A 22,459-nucleotide genomic window follows, 5' to 3' on the forward strand; every position below is an offset into this window, starting at 1 on the left:
AGATTCCTCACCAGCAATAGGATGGCATTTTTTTTTTCTGTTTGGTTTTGAGCCCTGCAGTGGTTTCTAAAGGCAACATATTTACATAAATGTATTTAACTAAATAGCCAAGGTAGTTTTCTTTGTCAGATGATAGATGATCAAAGTAATGGAGATATTCTTACAGAAAACCTAAAAATTGGGACACTGTTGTACTTTTTTTTTTTTTAGGTAAGATTTTGTTATTGTTTTGAAAAGCAAAATACTTTTCAGTGAAATTGTGTTTTTAAAAGAGTTGATATTGGCATTTTAACATCAGAGCATCAGTGGAGTCTAGTCTTACTTTCTTTAAAAAATTTGAAATGTCAGTTTTGTAAATTACAAAATGTTAGACATAGAAATGAGACTTAATGAGTTATTTCAGGTAACTGCTTTGTCCCTAGGTAGAGCTCAGAGATCTGGGCAAGTTGAGCAGTTTTTTCGTAGCTTGCTTTGCTTTGACAGACAGGTCTTCTCATTTCTTTCTGACCTTAAGAAAGAAATTGCTCATATTAGAATGTAGATGGTCATGACTGTGGCCTCTGAGTAGAGGCACTTAAGTGAGCAGTTTTACCAGTTTCTTTCTATGAACATGTGACAAACAAATGTCTTAAAGATCTCGAATAATTTTCATCTCCTCTTTGGTAATTAAAGCCATTACTACAAGATAGAAAATTAGCTGAAGTTAGTGTGTGGCATTTTGTGCTTTCTGTACAAATTTTTCTTATTGTATAAGGTACAGTGTAATTAGAAATTGAAGTTTAAGTTTTTGATGTTGAAATTTTGCTTTATATGATAGTGGTATTTCATATAGTTTTTATTTTAATCACTTTAAAATAAAAATAATGAATAATTGGTTTGCTATATTGACATTTTAGCTTGGCACTAGTACAGTGTATAGAACAAACACGTGATCCATCCTAAAAGAACTGTTTGGGTACTGGTGAGGTCCCCACAAGTACTCTGGCCTATAGAGAAATGAACCATGGGGAGGCAAGAAAGAAACTCAGTTCAGCATGATTTAGCCAGGCTGATTTAGGCTTCTGAAGTCTGACACCAGGCAGTTTATTTTAGACATATTTAAATACAGTGCAATTTTGGAAAAAAGTTTCCTGTAACAGTTATCTCAATCCCTTGTGCACAATAAAGCTTAAGACATGGCTACATCAAAACTCTTCTGCAAAGTACGTTTGCTCTGTACTATGAAGATGGGTTTTATAGCTTAAGGGCCTCGGGGAGGATCTGAGGTCACCCGGCTGTAAAGCACATTTGACTGTCCCCTAAGGATGCAAAAGATGAAGGTCTAGGTAGGGAGAATCTGGTAAACATTCTGGGGGGTCTGGAGGAGGCCTGGTTCTACAGGTAGCAAGGGTCATCAAGTCGTTAACAACATTCACCCCAGCATCTGGGTGGAAAACAGGTATACTTCTCCTCCCTTGAGGAGCCAACCCCAACATTCTTGGTTTCTCCTGAGCTCCTCAGTGAGCACTTCTGCCCTCTACAGACATCTGTAATACAGATTTTAGCCTTTGGGAGGCAGAGGAGAACAGGTCTTTGTGAGTTCAAAGTCTGTAGAATGAGTGGGACTATATGGGAATACTTTCTCCAAAAATAAATAAATAAATAACACAGAAAGAACTGGATTAAAATTCTAACCTTGATCTGCTGCCTTTGGCATTCTCATTTGACAGTGAGAGTTGTGACAGTGTTGTAAGGATGACGTGCAGCCGCTGCAGTGCTTAGGCACACCAGGAGCTTTTGGCCACTCTTTTCACAAGCAGTTCTGGAATACCTACACATATTATTACCTTGACTAGCCACTACGTTAGAACACAGCCTTATCTTTACCTACCTTGATGTGTATAGCACTGAAAAGGATTGTTCTGAAGTGACTGATTTTGTCCATCTTGAGAAGCAGCAGAAGAAAACAAACATGTTGTCCCCCCATCCCCCCGCTCTAAGCACAGGAAGGCACCCAGAACCTGCAGCAGAGCTTAGAGGAATGTGAGATGTGAGAGACCCCTGGAGCCTTCAAAGGGTGACATGGCAATGGAAAAAGAGTCTGCAGAGCCCACAATAGCTCAAGAAAAGCTAAAAAGGAAAAAAAAAAAAAAAGGCAAGTCTTATGGAAAAATGTCAGTAAAATGTGGGCTCATAAAATTGGAAAGAAAGATGATGGAACAGAACTGTGCACAGCAGAGAATGGTGAATCTATACCCTTCGCTGCTGCATCTCAGCCAGCATCTGTAAGCACAGAGGTTGTGCCTGGTGAGCCTTTGGGCTCCTGGCAACTCTGACAGGAAGATGTGCAGTGCCTGGAGCTCCTGCAGAAACAGGTCAATACAGAATAGGGCTTTCCCTAGGCCCACTGGCCAGCCTCGAGCATGGAGCCAGCACCGCAGCAGCTAATGGTGCTTGCCTGCTGGGAGACAGGAAGCACAGTGCTGCCCCCAGCCTAGAAGCTGAACAGTTGTGCCTGCAGCCTCCACTGAGGACAGGGTGGTGTACAGTAGCCTGGAACTCCCTTGGAAACATGTCATTACTGAATAGGGCAGACCCGAGGCCCACTGGCCAGCTAGCCACCAACACAGAGCCGCTGAGGCTGGAAAGTGTGGGGTAGTGGTGCTGCCTGCAACCTGCAAGCTCAGCAGTAGTGCCTGGTGAATCACAGTGCAGCTGACGCTGAGGACAGGGTGGTCTGTGGCAGCCTGCAGCCCCTGAGGAAACATGTCTTTACTGAATAGGGCCAGTCTTAGGCCTGGCAGCTTGCCCCCAGCGTGGAGCTGCTGTGACTGTAGCCTGTGCTGCCTGCCCTGTTGGGAGATGGAGTGCCAGTCTTAGGCCTGGCAGCTTGCCCCCAGCGTGCAGCTGCTGTGACTGCAGCCTGTGCTGCCTGCCCTGTTGGGAGATGGGGTGCACGGGGCAGTGGTGTTGCCCTCAGGCTGCAGACACAAAGTTGACCCTGCCAAGCCTCTGGATGACAGACATGGAGGGCTTAGAGTTGTGTGGCAGCTAGAAACTCTCACAGAACCTGCCCTCCAGACACCTTGCCTACTGCAACATCACTCTTACTCTGGGTAACAGCAGGATATCCAAGAGGAGTATCAGCAATGGTCCAGTGTTTATGGTGCTTCAGAGATCAGAAACCCTGAACAAGACCAGTGATTCATTGCAGTGAATATTTTCATACAAAGCTGTTTGGGACACACTTCAGTTTCCAATACCACTGCAATAAACAAATATGTGATGAAGAGGTGGGAAAGATGGAAGAATGGATCAGTGAGTATGCAGTAGCAAGAGGCAGAACTAAAGACTGACCAGTGATAACAGGTGTGAGAGAAGGCTATGCTGAATTAGGGAACATGATGCTGCTGAGTATGCCCAACAGGGGCATGTGCAGCAGCCTGGAGCTTGTCCTGATTACATCCTGAACATGCTGCCCATCCACAGGATTGCCCTGGTTCTGAGCAATGACAGGATGTCCAAGATGAAGAACAGTTCATTTTCTGGGTGGAACCCTCTCAAAAGATCTCTATGGTCCGTGATACTCCTGGAGGCTGTTTGTTTCCTCCATCCCCTCACCCAAGCCATGTTGCGGTCTTAGATTCATGTGGATGTCTGTGGTTTGGGCTACCACTGGAATCCATGTGGATGTCCAAGGTCCATGCTGCCACTGGAGTCTGAGTACATGTCCATAGTCTGTGCTACCACAGGAGGTCATGTTGATGACTGTGGTCCTTGCTGCCGCTGCTGTCCAGAGCCATTTTGGGGGTCCAGGACTGTGTTGCTTATCAGTGACCAGTGTTACTAGCAAAGGCCATGTGGTCTGTGTTCTGTGTAGCTGTCTGAAGCCTTGTTGATGTCCATGGGCCATGCTGCTGCCAAGTGGCATGTTGATTTGAGTGGCCTGTGCAACGCCATGAAGTCATGTTGATGTCTGTGGTTTATGCTGTTGCCAAAACCCACGTGGAAGTCCATGCTCCATGTTCCTGCTGACTGTAAAGGGCAAGAAAGCTACTTTTGCAGTGGCATTGAGGACTGCAGACTCACAGTTGAGAGAGACATAGAAGGCTTCTATGACAACTCCTACTTGCCCCACCCCCAAAAAAGTAGCACCCTAGACAGAAAATCATCAAAGAGAACTCTTAGAAATTATGATAAGGATGCTGGAGTACAGCTCTCCACAGTTGATGGCTTTTGGAATGGGTGTGGCCAGGAAAGGACTCGGTGTTCTTTCAGAGGCTACTGGGAGTTGGACCATGTTCCAGTGAGTATATGGACAACCTAGATTGGACTTGGATTCTATTTTATTTTTTTAAATTTTTTGTGGGAGGAGGTCACAATGGTGATGGTAAGAGACCTGGGAGGACTAGAAAGTGACTGTGATCAGGGTGCATTATATGAAATTCCCAAATAATCAATAAAAATATTACATTGGAAAAAATAATGAAAGAAAAGTAAGGATGGAAGAGGCAATAGTAGTTTATTTTCTTTGTTAAATGTGCCATAGTCTTCATTTGAAAACCGAAAGGGCAGTACAAGTGAGGTATTCAGCTTGTAAAGGCCTTCAAGGACAAAATCTGAGAAATCTTGACATCTTGTGGCATGTCAAAGGAGGTGCAGCACATGGGCATGTTTGCCTGTGGATGTGAGTACGGGGACATGTAAGGGAAGGCAGAGCCAGAGCAGATTAGCGGTGTTTCAGTAACAGGGCTATGTTGTCTCCTGGTCATAGGACATATAGGAAGTGTTGATTTCATATTTAACAAAAGTTGTTTGTAGTTCTTCAGTTCTGATCTATTTAGTTATTTATTGCTTCTGTTTCATATACTTTGAAAAATGAATTTATGCCATAGGTATAACTCTGTTGCCAGCAGAGACCTTGAAATACAGTTTACTGGAACCATGGAACTTAAAGTTTGTGAGACCCATTTCGGGGGAATGTGTAGCCCAGGGTAAACAAACTTGTAAGATATGGTCAATCCAGTGGTAAATTCAAAATAGCCCTATATTAGCATGAGAGTAAGCCAAACTGACCCTCATTATATGTTCCAGGCTTGCTTCCACTGGACTGGAATTGTTTCTCTGGTGTTTCTCATTGTAGAGAAAGGTTCCAATATTCCAAAGGACCAATAAGATGGATTTTAATTATTATTGCCATTATATGACTTCATTTAAATATGCATAAGGAGGTATAGTTCTTATTCATATAATATTTACAAACCAAATTGAATGTACACATTAAAGAGGAAAACATTATAGTCAGTCAAATGCTTCTGAGCTTCAGGGACTCAGTGTGGAGAGCGAGCTTGTCTCCTGGAAACAAATGTTCCAGCATTCTAGGTAAGTACTACAGCCGCCAGGCCCAGGCTTGAGTTCTCTTGCCTGCCTTCAGGGATGACTCAGCTCCTTTTTCTCCCTCTGCTGTTCATCTTATTCATGCAGTAAGCTAGAAGAATATGTGCTTTTTCCTTAGTAAAGGCAGCATCTACCAGGCAAAAATGCCTTCTTTTCTCACTTATCGCACACAGTTACGTGTTTATACCCACCCGTGCAGTTATTAACAGATAAATGTAAATTGTATGATAACACATAGTTAAGAAGAGATCTTTCAGATTGTGTTTTGATTTTGTTGAGAAAGTCATGTAATAGGCCTTGGAGGTGGATGGAGGGAGGGAACTGGATAGGAAAGGGGATGGGGAGAAGAACAGGGATGGTGATTAGGAGTAGGGAGAACTGGAAAGAAAGGGGCAAGTGAGTGAATGGATATCAGAGGTGCAGGACATCTCTGGGATTTGCCAGAGACCTGGGATAGGGGAGGCTCCAGGAAGTCTATGGGGGTCACCCTAGCTGAGACTCCTGGCAGTGGGGGATGTGGACATGGCCGTATCTGTAACCAGGGAGGACTTCCAGCAGAGGGATAAGGACGAGTAAAAAGAAAATCATTTAAAAACACAGAACATTGTAGGAGACATTAAAGTAACAGCAGCATAGCACACTCGGATCTGTAAGCATGAATTTGCTCGTTGTTTTCTTTTGATAAATGTTGTAGATCAAGATGAGCTTCTTTATTGCTCTTTTTTGTTTCTGTTAAAAGTATTTCTTACATAACTGTCATGAGCACATCATGCTAGAAACACAGATGGATGTGTTTGTGTCTTTCTGCATGTATCAGTTTATTGAGCAACGATAAGTTCACATTTGCTAGTTATTTTCCACATTGCGGTAACTAAGTGCCTGTAGAAAAGCAACTGAAAGGAGTTGAGAGGGATGTGGCCCCTCAGGGTAGAGGAGGCACTGCAGTGAGGACAGCTGATCCGGCGGCTCTCTTCCCTTTTTCTTTTCTTTTCGTGATAAACTATCCTGTAGTCCAGGCTGCCCTCACACTCACTGTGTACTAGAAAGAATGACCTTGACCTTTTTTTCGACCTCTACCTTGGCTGAGTGCCAGGATGATAAGTATGCACCACCCTGCTCAGCCTGTGTAGTGCTGGCAATCAGACTCAGGGCTTTACACGCACAAGGCATGCACTCCACCAACTGAGCTCCTTTAGCCTGACATGCTCAGTTTTTATTCTGCTCAGGACCTCAGCACATGGGAGATGATGCCATCCAGGGTGAGTCATTTTTTCTCTTAACACCCTTAACAATATATCCAAAATGCCTTTCAGAAGATTATAAATTGTCCATAAGAGCTAGCTGTCTCTTGATAGCTGGCCATTAGCATATTACAAATTTTTTTATTCTAGTCTTCATTATTATTATTACCTACGAAATCCCAGATTACATTCCACACAGTATACACACAAGTCGCAGAATGGCTTTAAGAGTTCAAAAAGCTGCAGAGTTCAGAGGCCTCATGAGAAGCAGATGCAGAGCATTGTAGGTGCTTCCTTCCGGTGTTGCTGAATCCAGATAGATTGTTGCTGGAGGACAGCAGAACTGAGCCATAGGGTCAAAAATAAGTCATGGCATCATTCCCTGCTGCAGTGCTGTAGGGTCATCAAGGTGAGGCACAGGAGCTGGTTCAGATGGATGGGTAAACAGACGAATGAACAGATGGTTGGATGGACAGATAACAACTCAAATGGGTCATGTTGAAGCCGCAGGAACTGGTAGTTGTCTGCCTAGCAGTCCCTTGAAATGTTCACTGGGTGCTCAGTGAGTGAGAGCCTACCTCTTTATTGTTAGATAGCATTCTTTCTGTGTGGTCCAGGTAAGTATGTTATGCTTTTGTTGGTCTGTAGTGTTTGGTATGTTCTTGGGTCAGGTTTTCTGCATATGGGTTTAATTCTACCATGTTTTTATGCTCATAATCTATGTTGGTAAGTGTCATCTACTTGTATAAGTCACTTACAGTCTATTCCTCATGGTCAGTGCTGTACAGGTGGTAGCGTGTAATTGCAGATAAGTTGCAGCGTCATTGTCATTCAGCCAGCTGATGCTTTGTAAAATGGAGTCCTATTTTATGAGGTACAACCTGAAAACCACTGTTGCTTACAATATGGAGGGATTTAGTGCAGCATACAGCCTGATCTATACAAATAACATAATTAAGTATAATTAAGTTTTCCTTATTTTCCTGTAAGACTGTAATGTACCTTTTAATACACTTCATTGTAGCTGAATTTGTTTTCTATAACTCTTCTTAAAATTAGAATTATAGAATCATTCCAAATTTATAGAGCAGCTTTTAAAGAAAAAATACTTATCTAATGCAGTTGTTACTGTTTGATTTCTCTAAGCATGTGTCAGGAGACAGATAAAGTGTTACTTGCATCCAGGTTGAGGAGTCCTGGACTACCTGGAATCCAGGTGTTATCTCCATATATGCTACGTAGAGCAGGCTGGCCCTCAGCAGGCCACCTCCCACCTCAGCCTAACAGGTGCTGGGATCATAGGCATGTGTCACTCTGCCAAGACAAATTAGATTTCTTATAAAGAGAATTCAGTCAAGTTTTTGAATTATGAAGAATAGGTAAATGGCCTTTAAAAGTCTTCTACTTTTTAAAGAAATTATTTTTGCTCTTTTTTTTTTTTCAGTCTATGTCCATCAAAATATCTCTTCTTTCTCATCAAAATGTTGTCAGCTATTGAAATAGTATTAGGTTGGTGGCTGAATAAGCAGATAATGTGAAAGGATTTGTTATATGTCTTATATGGGGGGGTTAAAATTATGCTTTTATAATTCAAGTAAGTGTCTGTCTTTTTTGTTCTTTACACAGAAAGCTAGATCATCTATCATACAGGTAAATGGTTCCTTTTGAATATAATTCTGTATCTCCAGTGTTCTCTGTAGAATACTGTAATAATACCAATCATGTTATTTTTTTAGGATGCTGTAACCCTTTGTTCCTACCCTTTCATATTTGATGCCCAAGCCAAGACCAAAATGTTGCAGACTGATGCTGAGTTACAGATGCAGGTATAATAATTCAGAGTAATTTTCTCCTTTTACCATTCTTCTCATTGTCCACATTCAGTTGTAATTTTCCTAGTGAAAGGGTATATTTCTGAGTGAAATTTTATTATGACTTTAAGAAGTTACTTTTTTTTCAGTAATTTTATTATTGTATTTTTTGAGAATGGCTCTCATTATAGTCCAGGCTTTTTCTTCAAAAGGGGGGGAGTTGGGTAGAAATGGATTATGTTCTATAAATTGTATGGGGGGGCTGTTTAAACTTTGTTCTTATTTGTTTCTCTGTCTCCCTATGAGCCGCACTCTTGCTGGTCCCCTTCTCCTATAAAATACCCCTTCTTTCTCTCCTTTGTTACTCTCTTGCCCCCAGTTATGCCTCTTCTATTCTCAAGGTCCCCTTTTTCCTCATGTAAATGTTTACAATTAAACATATATTGTGAATATGAGAGAAAGCAGGATGCGTTTTCTTCCTGAGTGGCTTCTTTTATTTAGCTGTCCCTTCAGCTCCAGCCCTTCTCCTGTAGATGTCGTATTTTTATGTACTTCCATCAGTGAATTCTTAGAGGTGTTTCTGTGAAAGCCTTTAGCTGTATCTCTATTTTGAAGTATGTTTTAATCGACATTTTCTTCTAGTATTTTCCAAGTCTTACATTAAGGTTACTTTGATCTATTTTGAATTGATTTTTGTACAGGGATGAGAGATTCAGATTTATTTTTTTCTTTCCTTTTCTTTTTTTTTTTTTTTTTTCATGTGAATATCTAGCTTTTGCAGCACCATTTGCTGAAGGGGCTATCTTTTTTGTAATGTATGTTTTTGGCATCTTTGTCAAAGGTGAGGAGTCTGTAACCACAGGGGTTTATTTCTGTAATCTGATTTTTTTCTCTTTATTCTACACAAACTATATCAAATAATACTGTTACAGGTTTGTTTAATATGTAAATTTTATTAATATACAGAATGTAGACTTTTTAAAAATAAAAGTTTTGATGGAGATTATATAGACTATATTGCTTTTGGCAGATGGTTGTTCTTGTTGTATCAGTCCTGTCTTTCTGTCTTCTGGGGCAGTTTTTCATGTTTTGCCCCTAGTATCTTAAACATTTCAAGATCTTTCGCCTCCTGGGTTGAGTTTCTTTCCAGACTAGTTTTGAGTTCACTATGTAGTCAAGGTTACTTTAAAGTCTTGGCCTTTCTCCAGGCCCCTGTTGCTAAGATTACAGGTGTGTACCACCGTGCCAACTTCAGTAATTTTATGTTCAGTTTGTATTTATGTTGATGTGGAGTAATAGGTATTTTCTGTTTCTGCCAGGTAATAAACACTTGCAGCTTTGTGGACCCTGTGTCTCCATTAAGAACCATTTGACTCTTTTGTAGAAGGCAGCCTCAGAAAAAGAAAAAGGGGATTAAAGAAAACCAAACAAACCTAAGAACATCAAAGCACTTCCAAATCAATGCACAACTTTATTTGTATTAAATCTTGAATTTTATATATTTTTCACATTGTAAATGTTATTCCTCCCAACCATTTAAAATGATAGAAAACCCTGTGCAAAACCAGGTCCTAGGCTGTGGCACCACAATTTGCTGACCTGATGCAAAGGGGAAAGTCAAATGGTGGTCCTTAATGAGTCAAAAAGATAGTTTCATTGACTGTATTTCATTATAAAATGCAGTTTATCTTGTTTGAATATATACAAAAACATTAGTGAACTGGCAATCCAGATCTGCCAAATCCTGCTGTTAATGGACATGTTTTCATTCATCTTTCTATCTCTATTTCTTTCTGCCTTCCTCTAGTTTTGTCTCTTATCTATATGTATATCTACTTTCATTTGACTGAGTAGCAGATATTTTACTGAGATGGACATTTTTCACAGTGACTGTTGTTTGTTTGTTTGTTTGTTTGTTTCTGCTATTTAGGGAATTGTGTTTTCATGTTCTCTGCCACAATTCTTCAAGCATATTGTTATTTTAGTCTTAATGAGTTGAAATCACTTTAGTAGGCCTAGTTATTTAAATCATATGACTCATAAATTATTTCAGCTAATCTTTTTGAGTCCATATTAGAAAGATTTTTGTAGCCTGTAATAGTGAAAAAGTTAAAGAAAAGGCAAAGTGGAAATTAGTCAGTCTCCTCAGGTTTGGAGAGTCTCCAGGTTACATGCTGTATTCACAGTTACTCTGTTCTGTTCCAGGTGGCTGTCAATGGCGCCAACCTGCAGAATGTCTTCATGCTTCTCACGCTGGAGCCTCTGCTGGCCAGAAGCCCCTTCTTGGTCCTTCATGTCCGCAGGAACCACCTTGTTGGAGATGCCCTGAGAGAGTTGAGCATTCATTCTGACATCGACTTAAAGAAGCCTCTCAAAGTGAGCCTCTTCCAGATACTCTTCTAGTACCTTCATAAGCATGTGGCAAAGGATCTTACAAGATACAGATGGAGGGCAGCCATTCATTATAGATTTCATTTTCTTTTTTTTACAAGAATCTAATCATCTCCTTTTAAGTCACCAGAAAGAGCAGCTCATTATAACATCAGATTAAATGCTATTGGGTTTTTGAGAAACTGTTAGGTTCTGCTTCTGCTATCTGCAGTGTGCCAGCTCTAGACTATCAGAAACAGTCATATAAGATGAAAGGCTTTGACAAAATACAACAACTCAGCTCTCACCTAAGAAGATTAGGGTGTTCAAGATTTAAGAAAAAGAAAGTAAAAGAAAAATGGAAAGATGGAAAGGTGTGAAGTCATCCAAAAAGTTGTTGACCTATTAGTGTAGGCAAGTTTAACAACTTATAATGAGTAATAAAGGATCTCTTCTCATAGACTGCATTAGTGCTTACTGCATAGACTGCTTACTGTGCTCCAGCCCTGTGTGAGACTTGGTATATGTGGGTATCCCCAGGAATAGTTAATGAATTACTTGAAGTTGTTTAAAATTAAATGACTTCTATCTCTTGCAAATTGCCTCGTAAATGCAGGAGTTTCAGAACAACTGTCCACAACAGATTGAACTGATTGTTCAACAGCTCATATTGTTACCATCTCCAAAGTGTCCGAGTAAGGACATGGATATCCAACTCTAATCCCAGCTAATCGGGATGCTAGAGTAGGAAAATGGAAATTCATGGCCATTCTGGACAACTTGGATAGATCTCATAAAGCACAGCAAGGACCAGAGGCGTAGCTCCATGGGAAAGCCCTTGCTTCTCGTGTGTGTTGGTGGGAGAGCCCTTGCTTCTCATGTGTGTGATTCCTGTTCAATTACTAGTATCTTACAGAAAAGAATTTTTAAAGACCCTAATAATCCCAGCAGTCTATGTGGTTGTTCTTTCTGCAACTTCAGGGTTTTATTGCGCACAGCCCCTGCTTTCAGTCAGCTATTTGTACCGGTCTCTTGCTTGGTCATAGAGTTGAGTCTTTGGCTGGCCATTGCTTTCCCTGGAGTATTCATTCTGCTTTCATGTTTCAAGGTGATCTTTGATGGGGAAGAAGCAGTAGATGCTGGTGGCGTTACAAAGGAGTTCTTTCTTTTGCTGTTAAAAGAACTTTTGAATCCCATTTATGGGATGTTTACCTACTATCAAGATTCCAGTCTTTTGTGGTTTTCAGATACAGTAAGTTCACCATGTCACAGTGAAGTCCACTGTTGGCACTAAACTTTCTGTTCATTGTCAGACTGGCCGCTGGTTTCTAACATTGCAAAATTTACCATGCACATGTCTAGCACGTCTAGCCTTCAGGCTTGAACTGCTTTCAAGATTCGTAGTACATTTTGTCAGCTGTGAGTGCCATTTCTAGTAGCTAAGATCCAGGCCATAATATACATGACGGGTAAAGGGAGAATTGTGATGAAGAAACACATCTAGCCCCTAGTTTTAGGGGCTAGAGGGATGGCTCTGTGGCTCAAAGCACAGACTGTGCTTACACAGGACCAGCTTTGATTCCCAGCACCCACACAGAGTTGCTTCACAACCATCTGTAACTCCCAGTTCTGAGGGATGTTCTTTCTGTCCTCCTCCGGCAGCAGGCATGTACGTGTGCACAGACAGCGCATGCAGGCAAAATACCCCTATACTTACCAAAAGAAGATCATCTCAGAAGATTAGTTTGGCTCTTCCTGTTCTCTGTCTTAGCACAGGATCAAGGTGAAAAGGGGACCCACAAAGAACTCCACATGTGTGGGCCGTAGAGAAAGACTGACCTAGTCCGCTCGGAGCAGCTCACAGGGCAGACTCTAGTGTTAGACATATTTAAATTCAATGCTAGGTATATTTTTGGGATCTTCAAGCATTGAAAAAAGTGAAAACCTTTGCTATTTGTTACTGTATGGTATGTAGGCCAAAGCAGAAGAGTTCCCAGACTGCAGATGCTAGAGAGCAAGTTAGGAAAAAACAACCCTCAGATATGGGGTTTACATAAGTCAGGGGTTCTCTAGAGGACCAGAACCAATAAGACAAATTTGTCTTACCTAAAAGGTTTTATTAGCTTGCCTTACATCAAAAGCCCTGGATATTCAACAGTGGCTGCCTGCATGCTGGAACAGTTGCTCAGTCCTCGAGACTGGATTCCTCAGCAGTTGGATTGATGGAAAGGCTAGGAAGATGGAGACCACTGCTCATTAGTCTAGAGTAGAACCCAAGGAAGCTGGAGTTTGATGTTAGCAGCAGCAACAATATACAGGAGAGGCAATAAGCCAGCTTGATTCCAGCCAGTTAAACAACCAAAATTCATCTCCACAGAGACCCAGAAACATAGAGATCTGGTTATCAAATATAACCTGAGCAGTTGTGTCTATTGCTGGGACATTTGTAGAGTGCTGGAGAGGCCAGGTTTCAACCACGGAGACAGGAAATAAAGGAGAGGCTACTCTGGAACCAAACACAGAGTCAGAGAAATGGAGGTGATGGAATGATTCTAACATGATGTTAAGAGTATGATGGCATGGTGGTGTCATCCTTTACAACTAATAAAATCTATCCAAAAAGCCAGGAAAATGCTTTTCATGAAAGTTAAGGAGAGACATGGTGGCGCTTGCCTTTGATCCCAGCACTCAGGGAGGCAGAAGCAGGTAGATCTCTGTTAGTTTGAGTCCAGCCTGGTCTACAAATCAAGTTCAAGGTTAGCCAGGGCTACACAGAGAAACCCTGTCTCAAAAAATCAGAGAGTGGGAGGATATGTTTTATAACGTGGTGGGCATCAGTGGTCTCATGTTTGTTCTTTTAATGATGGTAGTTTGTATCTGAATATGTACACATAGACTTGTACTTAATCTTCTAAAAGAAATTCAATAGGAGAGCGAAGGCTTAAAAGGCGTGCCAGGGCTGGGGTTGTGGTGCTATGGCAGAACACTTACCGAGCATGTGTGTACCTGGGTTAGATCGCCAGCATTTGAAGGGCTCGTCTTTCACCCAAATCATAATTTAGGGGCTCCTAGAGTTTTCTCTTTACATTTTCATTGTCATCAATGATAGTAGTTAGTTACATCTGGTGATTAAAATTAAAATTCAGTAATAAAAATTTATTACTATTCACATTTCATGTGCCTAGTAGGCAAATGAAATAGGTGGCTATGGTAATGGGCGGCATGGAATAAAATGATTTGTTCACCACTGAACGATCTCTGAGTGGCTCTGCTGAGGAAAATGGGAAGTTGATTCTTGATCACCAGAAGTGGTACACTTGGCTTTGTCTGCATTGGCTCTGTAACTAATGAACTTTGATCAGGGAAGTTTCTCTGCCTCAGAGTGTAAACATAAATAAGGGCTTTATTCTAATATACGGAGATATTTTCAGTAGGTGATAGAGTGTTTCAGGGTCTTCAGACACTGTTTCTAATACATTTGCATGCACCATAAAAGTGTTTTGTAGAACACAACTGGTTTCACTTGATCGGCATAACCTGTGGACTCGCTATCTACAACTCCACTGTGGTTGACCTCCACTTCCCATTGGCTCTCTACAAGAAGTTACTGAATGTAAAGCCTGGCTTGGAAGATTTAAAGGAACTGTCACCAACTGAAGGAAGGTAAAGAGCTAAAAAGTTATGCTGATGGTGTATGGACCTGTCCTCATTGCTCTGGCATGGGGATCTAAGATGGAAAACAATGTGCAAGTTTGGGTGTATTGAAACATTGTAGGTCATACAGCATTTCTTGAAGCATTGCCTGTGTCAATGGGGACAAGTGAGGAAATGAAAACAAAGTCCTGGGGCTGTAGAGATGGCTCAGTAGTTAAGAGCATTGGTTGCTATTTGGATCCCAGAATCTACATGGCCATTCACAGCCTTCTGTAACTCCAATTCCAGGGGATTCAGTGTCCTCATCTCGTTACCAGGGATGCACAGACAAACATGCAGGCAAAAACATCTATACACATAAAATAAATAATAAACATTGAAATGTTGAAATATGAAAAGAGAGAGAGCATGCACTACCATAGTTCCTCAGGAGTACACAATAATATTTGCTTTCATTATTTTGTACAAAAAAAAAGGAAGGAAACTTAGCCTTTTCATGGTGCAGAGACAACAGTGTGGAGATCATTGAAATGAGAGATTTTAAAAAAGATAATTCACATACCATACAACTGACCCATGTAAAGAATACTGAAATATACTTAAATGTATTTAAAGTTGTGTGACCATCACTGTTGTCATTTTTAGGATATTTTCATCATCTGAAAATCAACCTGTACTTCCCTATCTTATCCCTGGGCTCCATATTATTAGTCCTGGGTAAATACTAATCTACCTTCAGCCTCTATCAGTTTGGTGTTCTAGATTTTTTTTTTAAACAAGTCCCAATATACCACCCTGGGTGGCCTGGGACTAAATATGCAACTAAGCTAGCTTCAAACTCACAGTCTTTACCTCCTGAGTGCTGGAATGAAATACATGTGACATTATGCCTAGCTACTCTGGATATTTTTAAAAAATAGATTCTTACAGAATTGTTCAATTTGTCTGTTTCACTTGGTATGTTTTCCAGATTTGTCCTGTTATAACATGAATCAGTGTTTCATTTTTCAGACTGGCAGGTAATACTCCATTGTGTAGCATTCTGTTGTCTACCATACCATTGTGTGATAGCCCATTGTGTGATACTCGTTTGTCCATATATATCATATTTTGTTTCTCATATTTCTTCAGTTAATGGACACTTGGAGCTTTTCTGCTTTGGAACTAATATAAATATTGTTGCTGAGAACATTTATATACAAGTGTTTGTGTAGACATAAACTTTTGTTACTCTGATGTACGTCTAGAAGTAGAACTGCTGATCATATGCTCATTCCATATTTAGCTTTTTGAGGAACTATCAGAATGCTTTTTAAAGCTACATTTTTATATTACTCCTGTTTTTTTGTTTGTTTGTTTTGTTTTAAGTGCCTTGTTTTTCTTGAATTTCTTTGTGTTGATTTTGGGAAGCAAACAAACACAGCTGGCTTCAGAGGGAGGAGGCAGGTTTTTTGTTTTTGTTTTTGTTTTTGTTTTTGTTTAATGGGAAAAGGTGCTGGTTTTAAGTTGGAGCAGGGGCTTAAGGTGAAAGGAGACATTTCAAGAACTCAGGAATGGTGGGGTGGGAACACCAAGAAATTTAGAGTATGAAAAATAGCAGAAGAGGCACAAGCTGTAATGGTTTATGTTGGTTTCTAAAGAAGGCTTCAGTAAAAGATGTGGCTGCTCTTAGCTTTGAAACCCTTTCTCAAAATTAGATATTTTGAGGTATGTTTTTTAGCTGGCTACCTGGTTTTAAGTTCCCTTGGTAAGGGTTTTTAACCTCAGTGGCTCTTGTGTTATTTTTTTCCTTTGTGGTACTGTCACTGCTGATTTGCCCTATCATTTTGACATTATCTCAAGCATCCACAAGGCTTTTGCTTAATGTGTGAGGAGAGGCAGAAAGGTGAAGAGCACAGCAGGCATGAAGTCCAAAGCTTGCACTGTCACTTCCTTTCATTTTACCTTTGAGGACAGAAGCTGGAGGGTAGGGTTCTAAGATGCTTTCCTCAAAAGACTGGCACGTTAGGGATTTGACCCAGCAAGTGGAAAGCTGGGAAAACTGCCGTGGTGTGATCACTCTTATGGAAAATGAGTGCAAGTCTGTTGTAATGAGGGCTGTTAATGTCTAGCTTGTGTTTTGAGGTTTTGTTTGTTTATCTGTCCTACTGTTTTTTTAATCAGGAAAGCCTTGAATCTGTTTTTGTTTTGTTTTTTTTTTTTTTTTTTTTTTTGTAGAGAGTATCTCTTCTCTTTGCCCTTATTAGAAAAATGTAGGGAGCATGCATGTGCTCTCATGTGCACACACACAAATACACACACATAAATACATGAATAAAATTAATCTTTACAATTGGGCTGATAAGATGGCTCATCAGGTAAAGGGGTGAATGCACCCAGCAACATGAGTTTGATCACTGGCAGGAAAGAACCTACTCTCAGAGTTGTCCACTGACCTCCACATGCATGCTATGGCATGCGTGTGCTAATATTAGCACACACATGCTAATAAATACGTTTTAAATCCACTGAGCTTGACATTACTGGAAGAACCTGTAGTTATGTACATGGATTTTTATAACCTAAATTAATCTCTGCATTGATGTCTTCAGCCAAGAAAGCTGTCCTAGTTAGAACTTCATGGCACTTGGTTTCATGAATCTGGTCCAGGTCAATTCCTGCCGACAGCAGACTGTCACTTGTTATCAGCCCCTTAATCACCCAGACTCCATATTGCACATGCTCCTTTTGAGAACTCCCAGAGACCAGCATTATGAGTTTAAGGGTAACCTGGTCATCTTCTTCTTTATTATGTCATGGACTAAAATTATGACATTTATACAGTGAGGGTTTTCATATGCTGGCACTGCCCTAAACACCCCATAATTCTAGATAGTAATCTTTTGTGATATTTTCTTGGTAGTCATGAGCTCTAACCTCTATTGAGTAGTCCCTAGCCAATGATCAATGAAGGATTTTCCAGCACTTGATTTTGGGACTAGTGAGGATTTCCCAACACCTGACCCTTTGAATATCAGCACCATCACACATTCTGTCTTGCCACAGCCCCATGGATAACTCTTGATAAAAATGCAGGGCTGGATTTTCTGAAGAAAAAGAGTGAAACAGTCAAGGTCAAGTAATAATGATGTATTCTCTTGCAAGCTGGCATGTGATGGTTGTTTATATAAGTACATTCTGAAGAGTAGGTTTCTTCAGTATGACAGACAATAAAATACCATATACATGCATTGGTAAGTGAAGCCGGAATTGATGCTATACAGAATCCCAAATACCGCAACACTGAATAGTCAAATTTGAGAAGATCAAAATCTCCAAAGGCTAAAGTTCTGAAACTTTCCAGTCCCCAGAGATCAAAACCCTCAAGAGTCAGAAAGATGGACTCTGAAGAGGGTCTGGTACTTTCTTGACACATGTAATGTAGGTGCCTTGTAGCAAGCACAATGAGGACCTAGACAGCTGTGTGACTGTGAGGACATTTCCATAGGCTGGTGTGTAAGTTTGGCTGGGTCTTTCCATAGCTCCCAGTACTGGAGATACAAATTACTTGACAATTTCCAAAGTTTGGGGGGATTTTTTGTATTGTTGTTGTTTTGATTTATTAGTTTTTAAAAAATGTTATGCAGTTTTTGCAAACTTGACAGTGAGAGTCTGTCATATTATCACTGGCTTTTTGCATATGTGTAAAAATGTTAAAACTTGCTCAATAGTGAAGATATTTCTTTTTTATACATCTGCATTTATAATAGATAAAATTTCTCAAGATTTTAGTTCTCTGGGTGACTGTATATTTGGTGGTAACCCAGTATAATGAGGAATCATCTTTTCAAAGGATTTCAGTTGTTCTTCCCTGGATTTCAGATGGCCACTCTTACAATACTGCTGCTCACACATGCCAAGAAGTGCTATTTGTTTTGATTCATTTTTTGATGTATTCACTTGTGAATATTGTTTGGATAGATCTTTTTTTAAATTATTTTTTATTAATTGCACTTTATTTACTTTGTATCCCCCCTGTAGTTCCCTCCCTCCTCCCCTCCTACTCCCTTCCTTCCTCCCCCTTCTCCATGCATGGCCCTTCCCAAGTCCACTGATAGGAGAGGTTTTCTTTTCCTTCCTTCTGATCTTAGTCTATTAGGTCTCATCAGGAGTGGCTGCATTGTCTTCCTCTGTGGCCTGGTAAGGCTGCTCCCCCCTCAGGGGGAGGTATCCAAAGAGCAGGCCAATCAGTTTATGTCAGAGACAGTCCCTGTTCCCATTTTTATGGAACCCACTAGGAGACTGAACTGTCATGGGCTACATCTATTCAGGGGTTCTGGGTTATCTCCATGCATGGTCCTTTGTTGGACTCTCAGTCTCAGATTTTTTTGGATCTTTCTTTGTGGAGCTCCTGTCCCCTCCAGGTCTTACTAACTCCTACTTCTTTCATAAGATTCCCTGCAATCTGCCCAAAGGTTGGCCATAAGTCACAGCATCTGCTTTGATAGTCTGCGGGGCAGAGCCTTTCAGAGGCCCTCTGTGGCAGGCTCCTAAGTTGTTCCCTCCCTCTGATGTCCATCCTCTTTGCCTTTCTGGATGGGGATTGAGCATTTTAGCCAGAGTTCTCCCTCTTGATTAGTTTCTTTAAGTGTATAGATTTTAATAGGTTTATCCTGTTTGGATATATCTTAACTATTCAACCTTTACAACTGTGTTTTGTATGTCTGAGTGTTTATGCTTTGAAAATCTCTATTACTTGCCATTTTTGTGTTTTGAAGTGGTTTCATAAGTAACATCTTAAGTTGTTATGTTTTCCAAATCTTCCTTAAGAGTGGAAATAACTGTGCTGTAAGAGGCTTTCCTGTTGTCTGTGCGAGGGGTTGCTTTGTTCTTTATCATTTTTAGGGATGGGTACTGAGCCAAGAAGTGTTGTGTGCTGAGTGACTGAGCTATAGCAGTCACTCAAAGAATTTTTAAAATTAGTTTTACTAGAATCACATTTGAGGTTTTGTCCTTTAGGAATCTGGGACATTAGGGATTCTGGTGTTTGAGGACTTCAACATTTGGAAATGTGGTTTGGTGATGATGTTCTAACCCACCCATAAGATTCCTGTCTAGATAAGGTGACTGTATTAATGACTTTTCTTTCATTGGGATATTAAGCCAGGAAGAATCTTCTAGGCTTACAGTTTCAGAGAGCTAGGAGTCCATAGTGTCAGGGAAGTGTAGCAGCGGACAGAAGTCACGATTTCACAAACAGCTGAGAACTTTCTTCTCAAACTTCAAGCAGGAAACAAACAGAGCAGTCTGGGAATGAGAATGGTTTTGAAACTTCAGAGCTCACCAGTGACACTTCCTCCAGCAAGGCCACACCTTCTAAGCCTAACCAAACAGTGCCACCAAGTTGAACCAAATACAAATACATGAGTCTGTGGAGGCCAGTCTCAGTGATTTTGTGGATTTTTTTTTTTTTTTTTTTTGGAGCAGGATTATTTTGCTAATGTATGTGGGTAAAGCCAGTCTATGGGGCCCTTACACTACTGTGTTCTTGTGTAAATATATGTACACTAAGCAATGCCAAGGAGGAGCAAACACAAGCCCACCAGATATAAACTCATCTGAATCTTCTCATCAGTTTAGGAATATGTGTCTGCAGGGAAGGGAGTCGGTAGAATCTGCTCCCTTTATTCTCCTAACATCTGGGTACATGGCTTTCTGAATTTATATTCACTCTAGACTTTTCTTCTTTAGTTTTCTTGGCAAAGACTGGACCTAATTGAGGTAGAAACGCCATTGCAACATCTGATTTGCTTCTTTTCCTTTTCTTCTGTGACCAGGAGCCTTCAAGAGCTTCTCGATTACCCTGGTGAAGATGTTGAGGAGACCTTTTGCCTCAACTTCACGGTATGCATTCCTGTGTCTATGACAGTGGGTGGGTGTTCTTTGTGGAGATGATGAATCATAATAACATTAGATTTATGACAAAACAACAAAGGGAGAGACTTTCTTGAGTCAAAACTATCTGTATTTATCTATGCACTTAGGAAACTTACCAAAGCATTAATCTTCTTGCTTTTGACATGTAGAAGCTATTATTTTCTACAGTTTGTGCCACTTTCTCCTTGATTCCATTTAATGGTCACTCCATAGCTTAAAATGTTTTTAAATGTTGATATTTTTCTGACTCAGATTTTTATTGTACCCCCAATTTCCTGTAAAAGCAGTCATTAAATGACATTTAATTCCCAGTTTTCCTTGAGTCATTTGGGCTCTAGGAAGACAAATGTTAACAAAAATGAAAACACATTTCTCTGCTTTAAACGAAGGTGTGCCGAGAAAGCTATGGGGTGGTCGAGCAGAAGAGGCTGATACCTGGGGGAGACAGAGTGGCTGTGTGCAAGGACAACAGGTTAGTCCTGACCTCGGGCTACTGAAGATGTGAGCAGTTTGTTTTTCTGAAGTTTGATGTTTTAGCTTGGGATGGAAATTTCTCTACAGAGAAAACGAGGGCAATAGATCTTGAAGATCATGGAGAATGTTGAATTGCAGGGCAAACCGTCTGCTTTTTAGCTGCACATGTGCATCTTTTTGCCTTTGATGCTGAATAAGTCATTAACTCACATAAACTGTTTGCTTTCAGATATGTCATCTGTAAAACAAAGATGATAAAAATCGCCCTACCTACCTTATAGGCTAGTTGTGTGTATATGGTAATGTATAGGAAGGTGTTTTGAAAGCTGAATAGCTCATGGTTTCTCCTATCCAGCAAAATGCCTAGTGCTACAATGCTACAACATATGTACTGAGTAAATAAACACTGTTGGTGTGTAGGAAGGAGAGGCTGACTCAGAGCCTTCCTTGCTACACTTTCACAACTAATTACTTTTCAACCCGAAAGTTGTCAGGATTTCCACCTCGCAGTAAACAAGCAATTAATTTTACTCCAGACGGCAGCTTCATGCTCATTAACCCAGCTCAGTTCTGATCTGCACTGTTGTGATAACAGACTTAGCACTGTGACTACACACAATGTGAGAAAAATTAGCAAAAGAATAAAGATTTTTCACTCACAATCAAACATGAGCTGGTAGAGAATCATGGTAGCATCACCGTATGGTTCAGGAAAGCTGCCCCTCCCATGGGAGCCAGGCACCCAGAGAGGCTGGAATAGGCCAGGAGCAAGATTCATCCTTCAGTGATAAGCCCCAGTGGCCCAGTTCCTCTGTTAGGGCCACCCCTTCACAGCCCCATTAACATGAACTTTTTAATGGATTAGCCTGCTGATAATGGATAATGATAATAGATAATGGATTAGCACTATTGGGACCTACTCACCTCTTAATAACACCACAAGCTAGGACCTGAGTTTCAGTACGTGCACTTTTTGAAGGTACAATTCATATTCAGACATGTCTGTGTTATCTTGGGACTTTATCTTCAAAGATAACACCTTCGTAGGCCTACCCCAAGCACCAGGTTACTTTACCTGTGCTTCTGACTGACTGGCCTGTAAATCTGCTCCCCATGTTCATTAATTTGATTGAGTGAGTCATAGAACTCAGAGACGTGCTCGCTTGTGTGGGATATGGATGAAGAGCTACATAAACGGAGGATGAAGAAATGAGTTTTGTGCTGTCTTTGGAACTTGTCTCTAAATCATGTCTGATTTGGGTTTTATGAAGACTTCCTCATTGTATCTAACCCTAATACAGTGTATGGAGAAACCCAGCAGGATCTGCCTGTGCGGTTCTTCTCCCGCCTGTGTTACACTCTTAATGTGGATCAAAGTTCCTTCTGAAATAGGTACCTTATTAGCTATTATCAGCTGGGTAGGTCAGAGTAAGGTAGGGACAATAACCTGGGATCTTTGGACAAAACAAAACACACACACACACCTTAGAATATCACAGTGGTGACTTAATATTTTTAAGGTGAGATTTGTGATTCTGGTTTGAAGATTTAGCTGAGTTTTCAGGATGAGTCTCAGTCCTTGAATTATCTTGTTAGATGAAGATAAATAATTGATTT

General features: G+C 40.6%; 1 protein-coding gene across 9 annotated transcripts in view; it reads left to right on the forward strand.

Annotated features, from left to right (window-relative positions):
* The window catches only part of Herc3 (HECT and RLD domain containing E3 ubiquitin protein ligase 3), a 112,627-nt gene that overhangs the window by 60,453 nt on the left and 29,715 nt on the right, over window positions 1-22,459 (forward strand). For 8 of the 9 annotated variants that reach the window (XM_060373986.1, XM_060373985.1, XM_021650229.2 and 5 more), the window contains 7 exons: window positions 8,244-8,267; window positions 8,354-8,443; window positions 10,634-10,804; window positions 11,907-12,050; window positions 14,295-14,461; window positions 20,269-20,335; window positions 20,758-20,840. In XM_060373986.1, coding sequence (XP_060229969.1) covers window positions 8,244-8,267; window positions 8,354-8,443; window positions 10,634-10,804; window positions 11,907-12,050; window positions 14,295-14,461; window positions 20,269-20,335; window positions 20,758-20,840 — 746 coding nt within the window. Of the gene's footprint in view, window positions 1-8,243; window positions 8,268-8,353; window positions 8,444-10,633; window positions 10,805-11,906; window positions 12,051-14,294; window positions 14,462-15,422; window positions 15,472-20,268; window positions 20,336-20,757; window positions 20,841-22,459 lie in introns of those variants that run through there. The other variant, XR_009588255.1, reaches the window with a different exon arrangement.

The sequence above is a fragment of the Meriones unguiculatus genome, chromosome 21 (genome assembly GCF_030254825.1).
Source record: "Meriones unguiculatus strain TT.TT164.6M chromosome 21, Bangor_MerUng_6.1, whole genome shotgun sequence".
Classification (NCBI taxonomy): Eukaryota; Metazoa; Chordata; class Mammalia; order Rodentia; family Muridae; genus Meriones; species Meriones unguiculatus.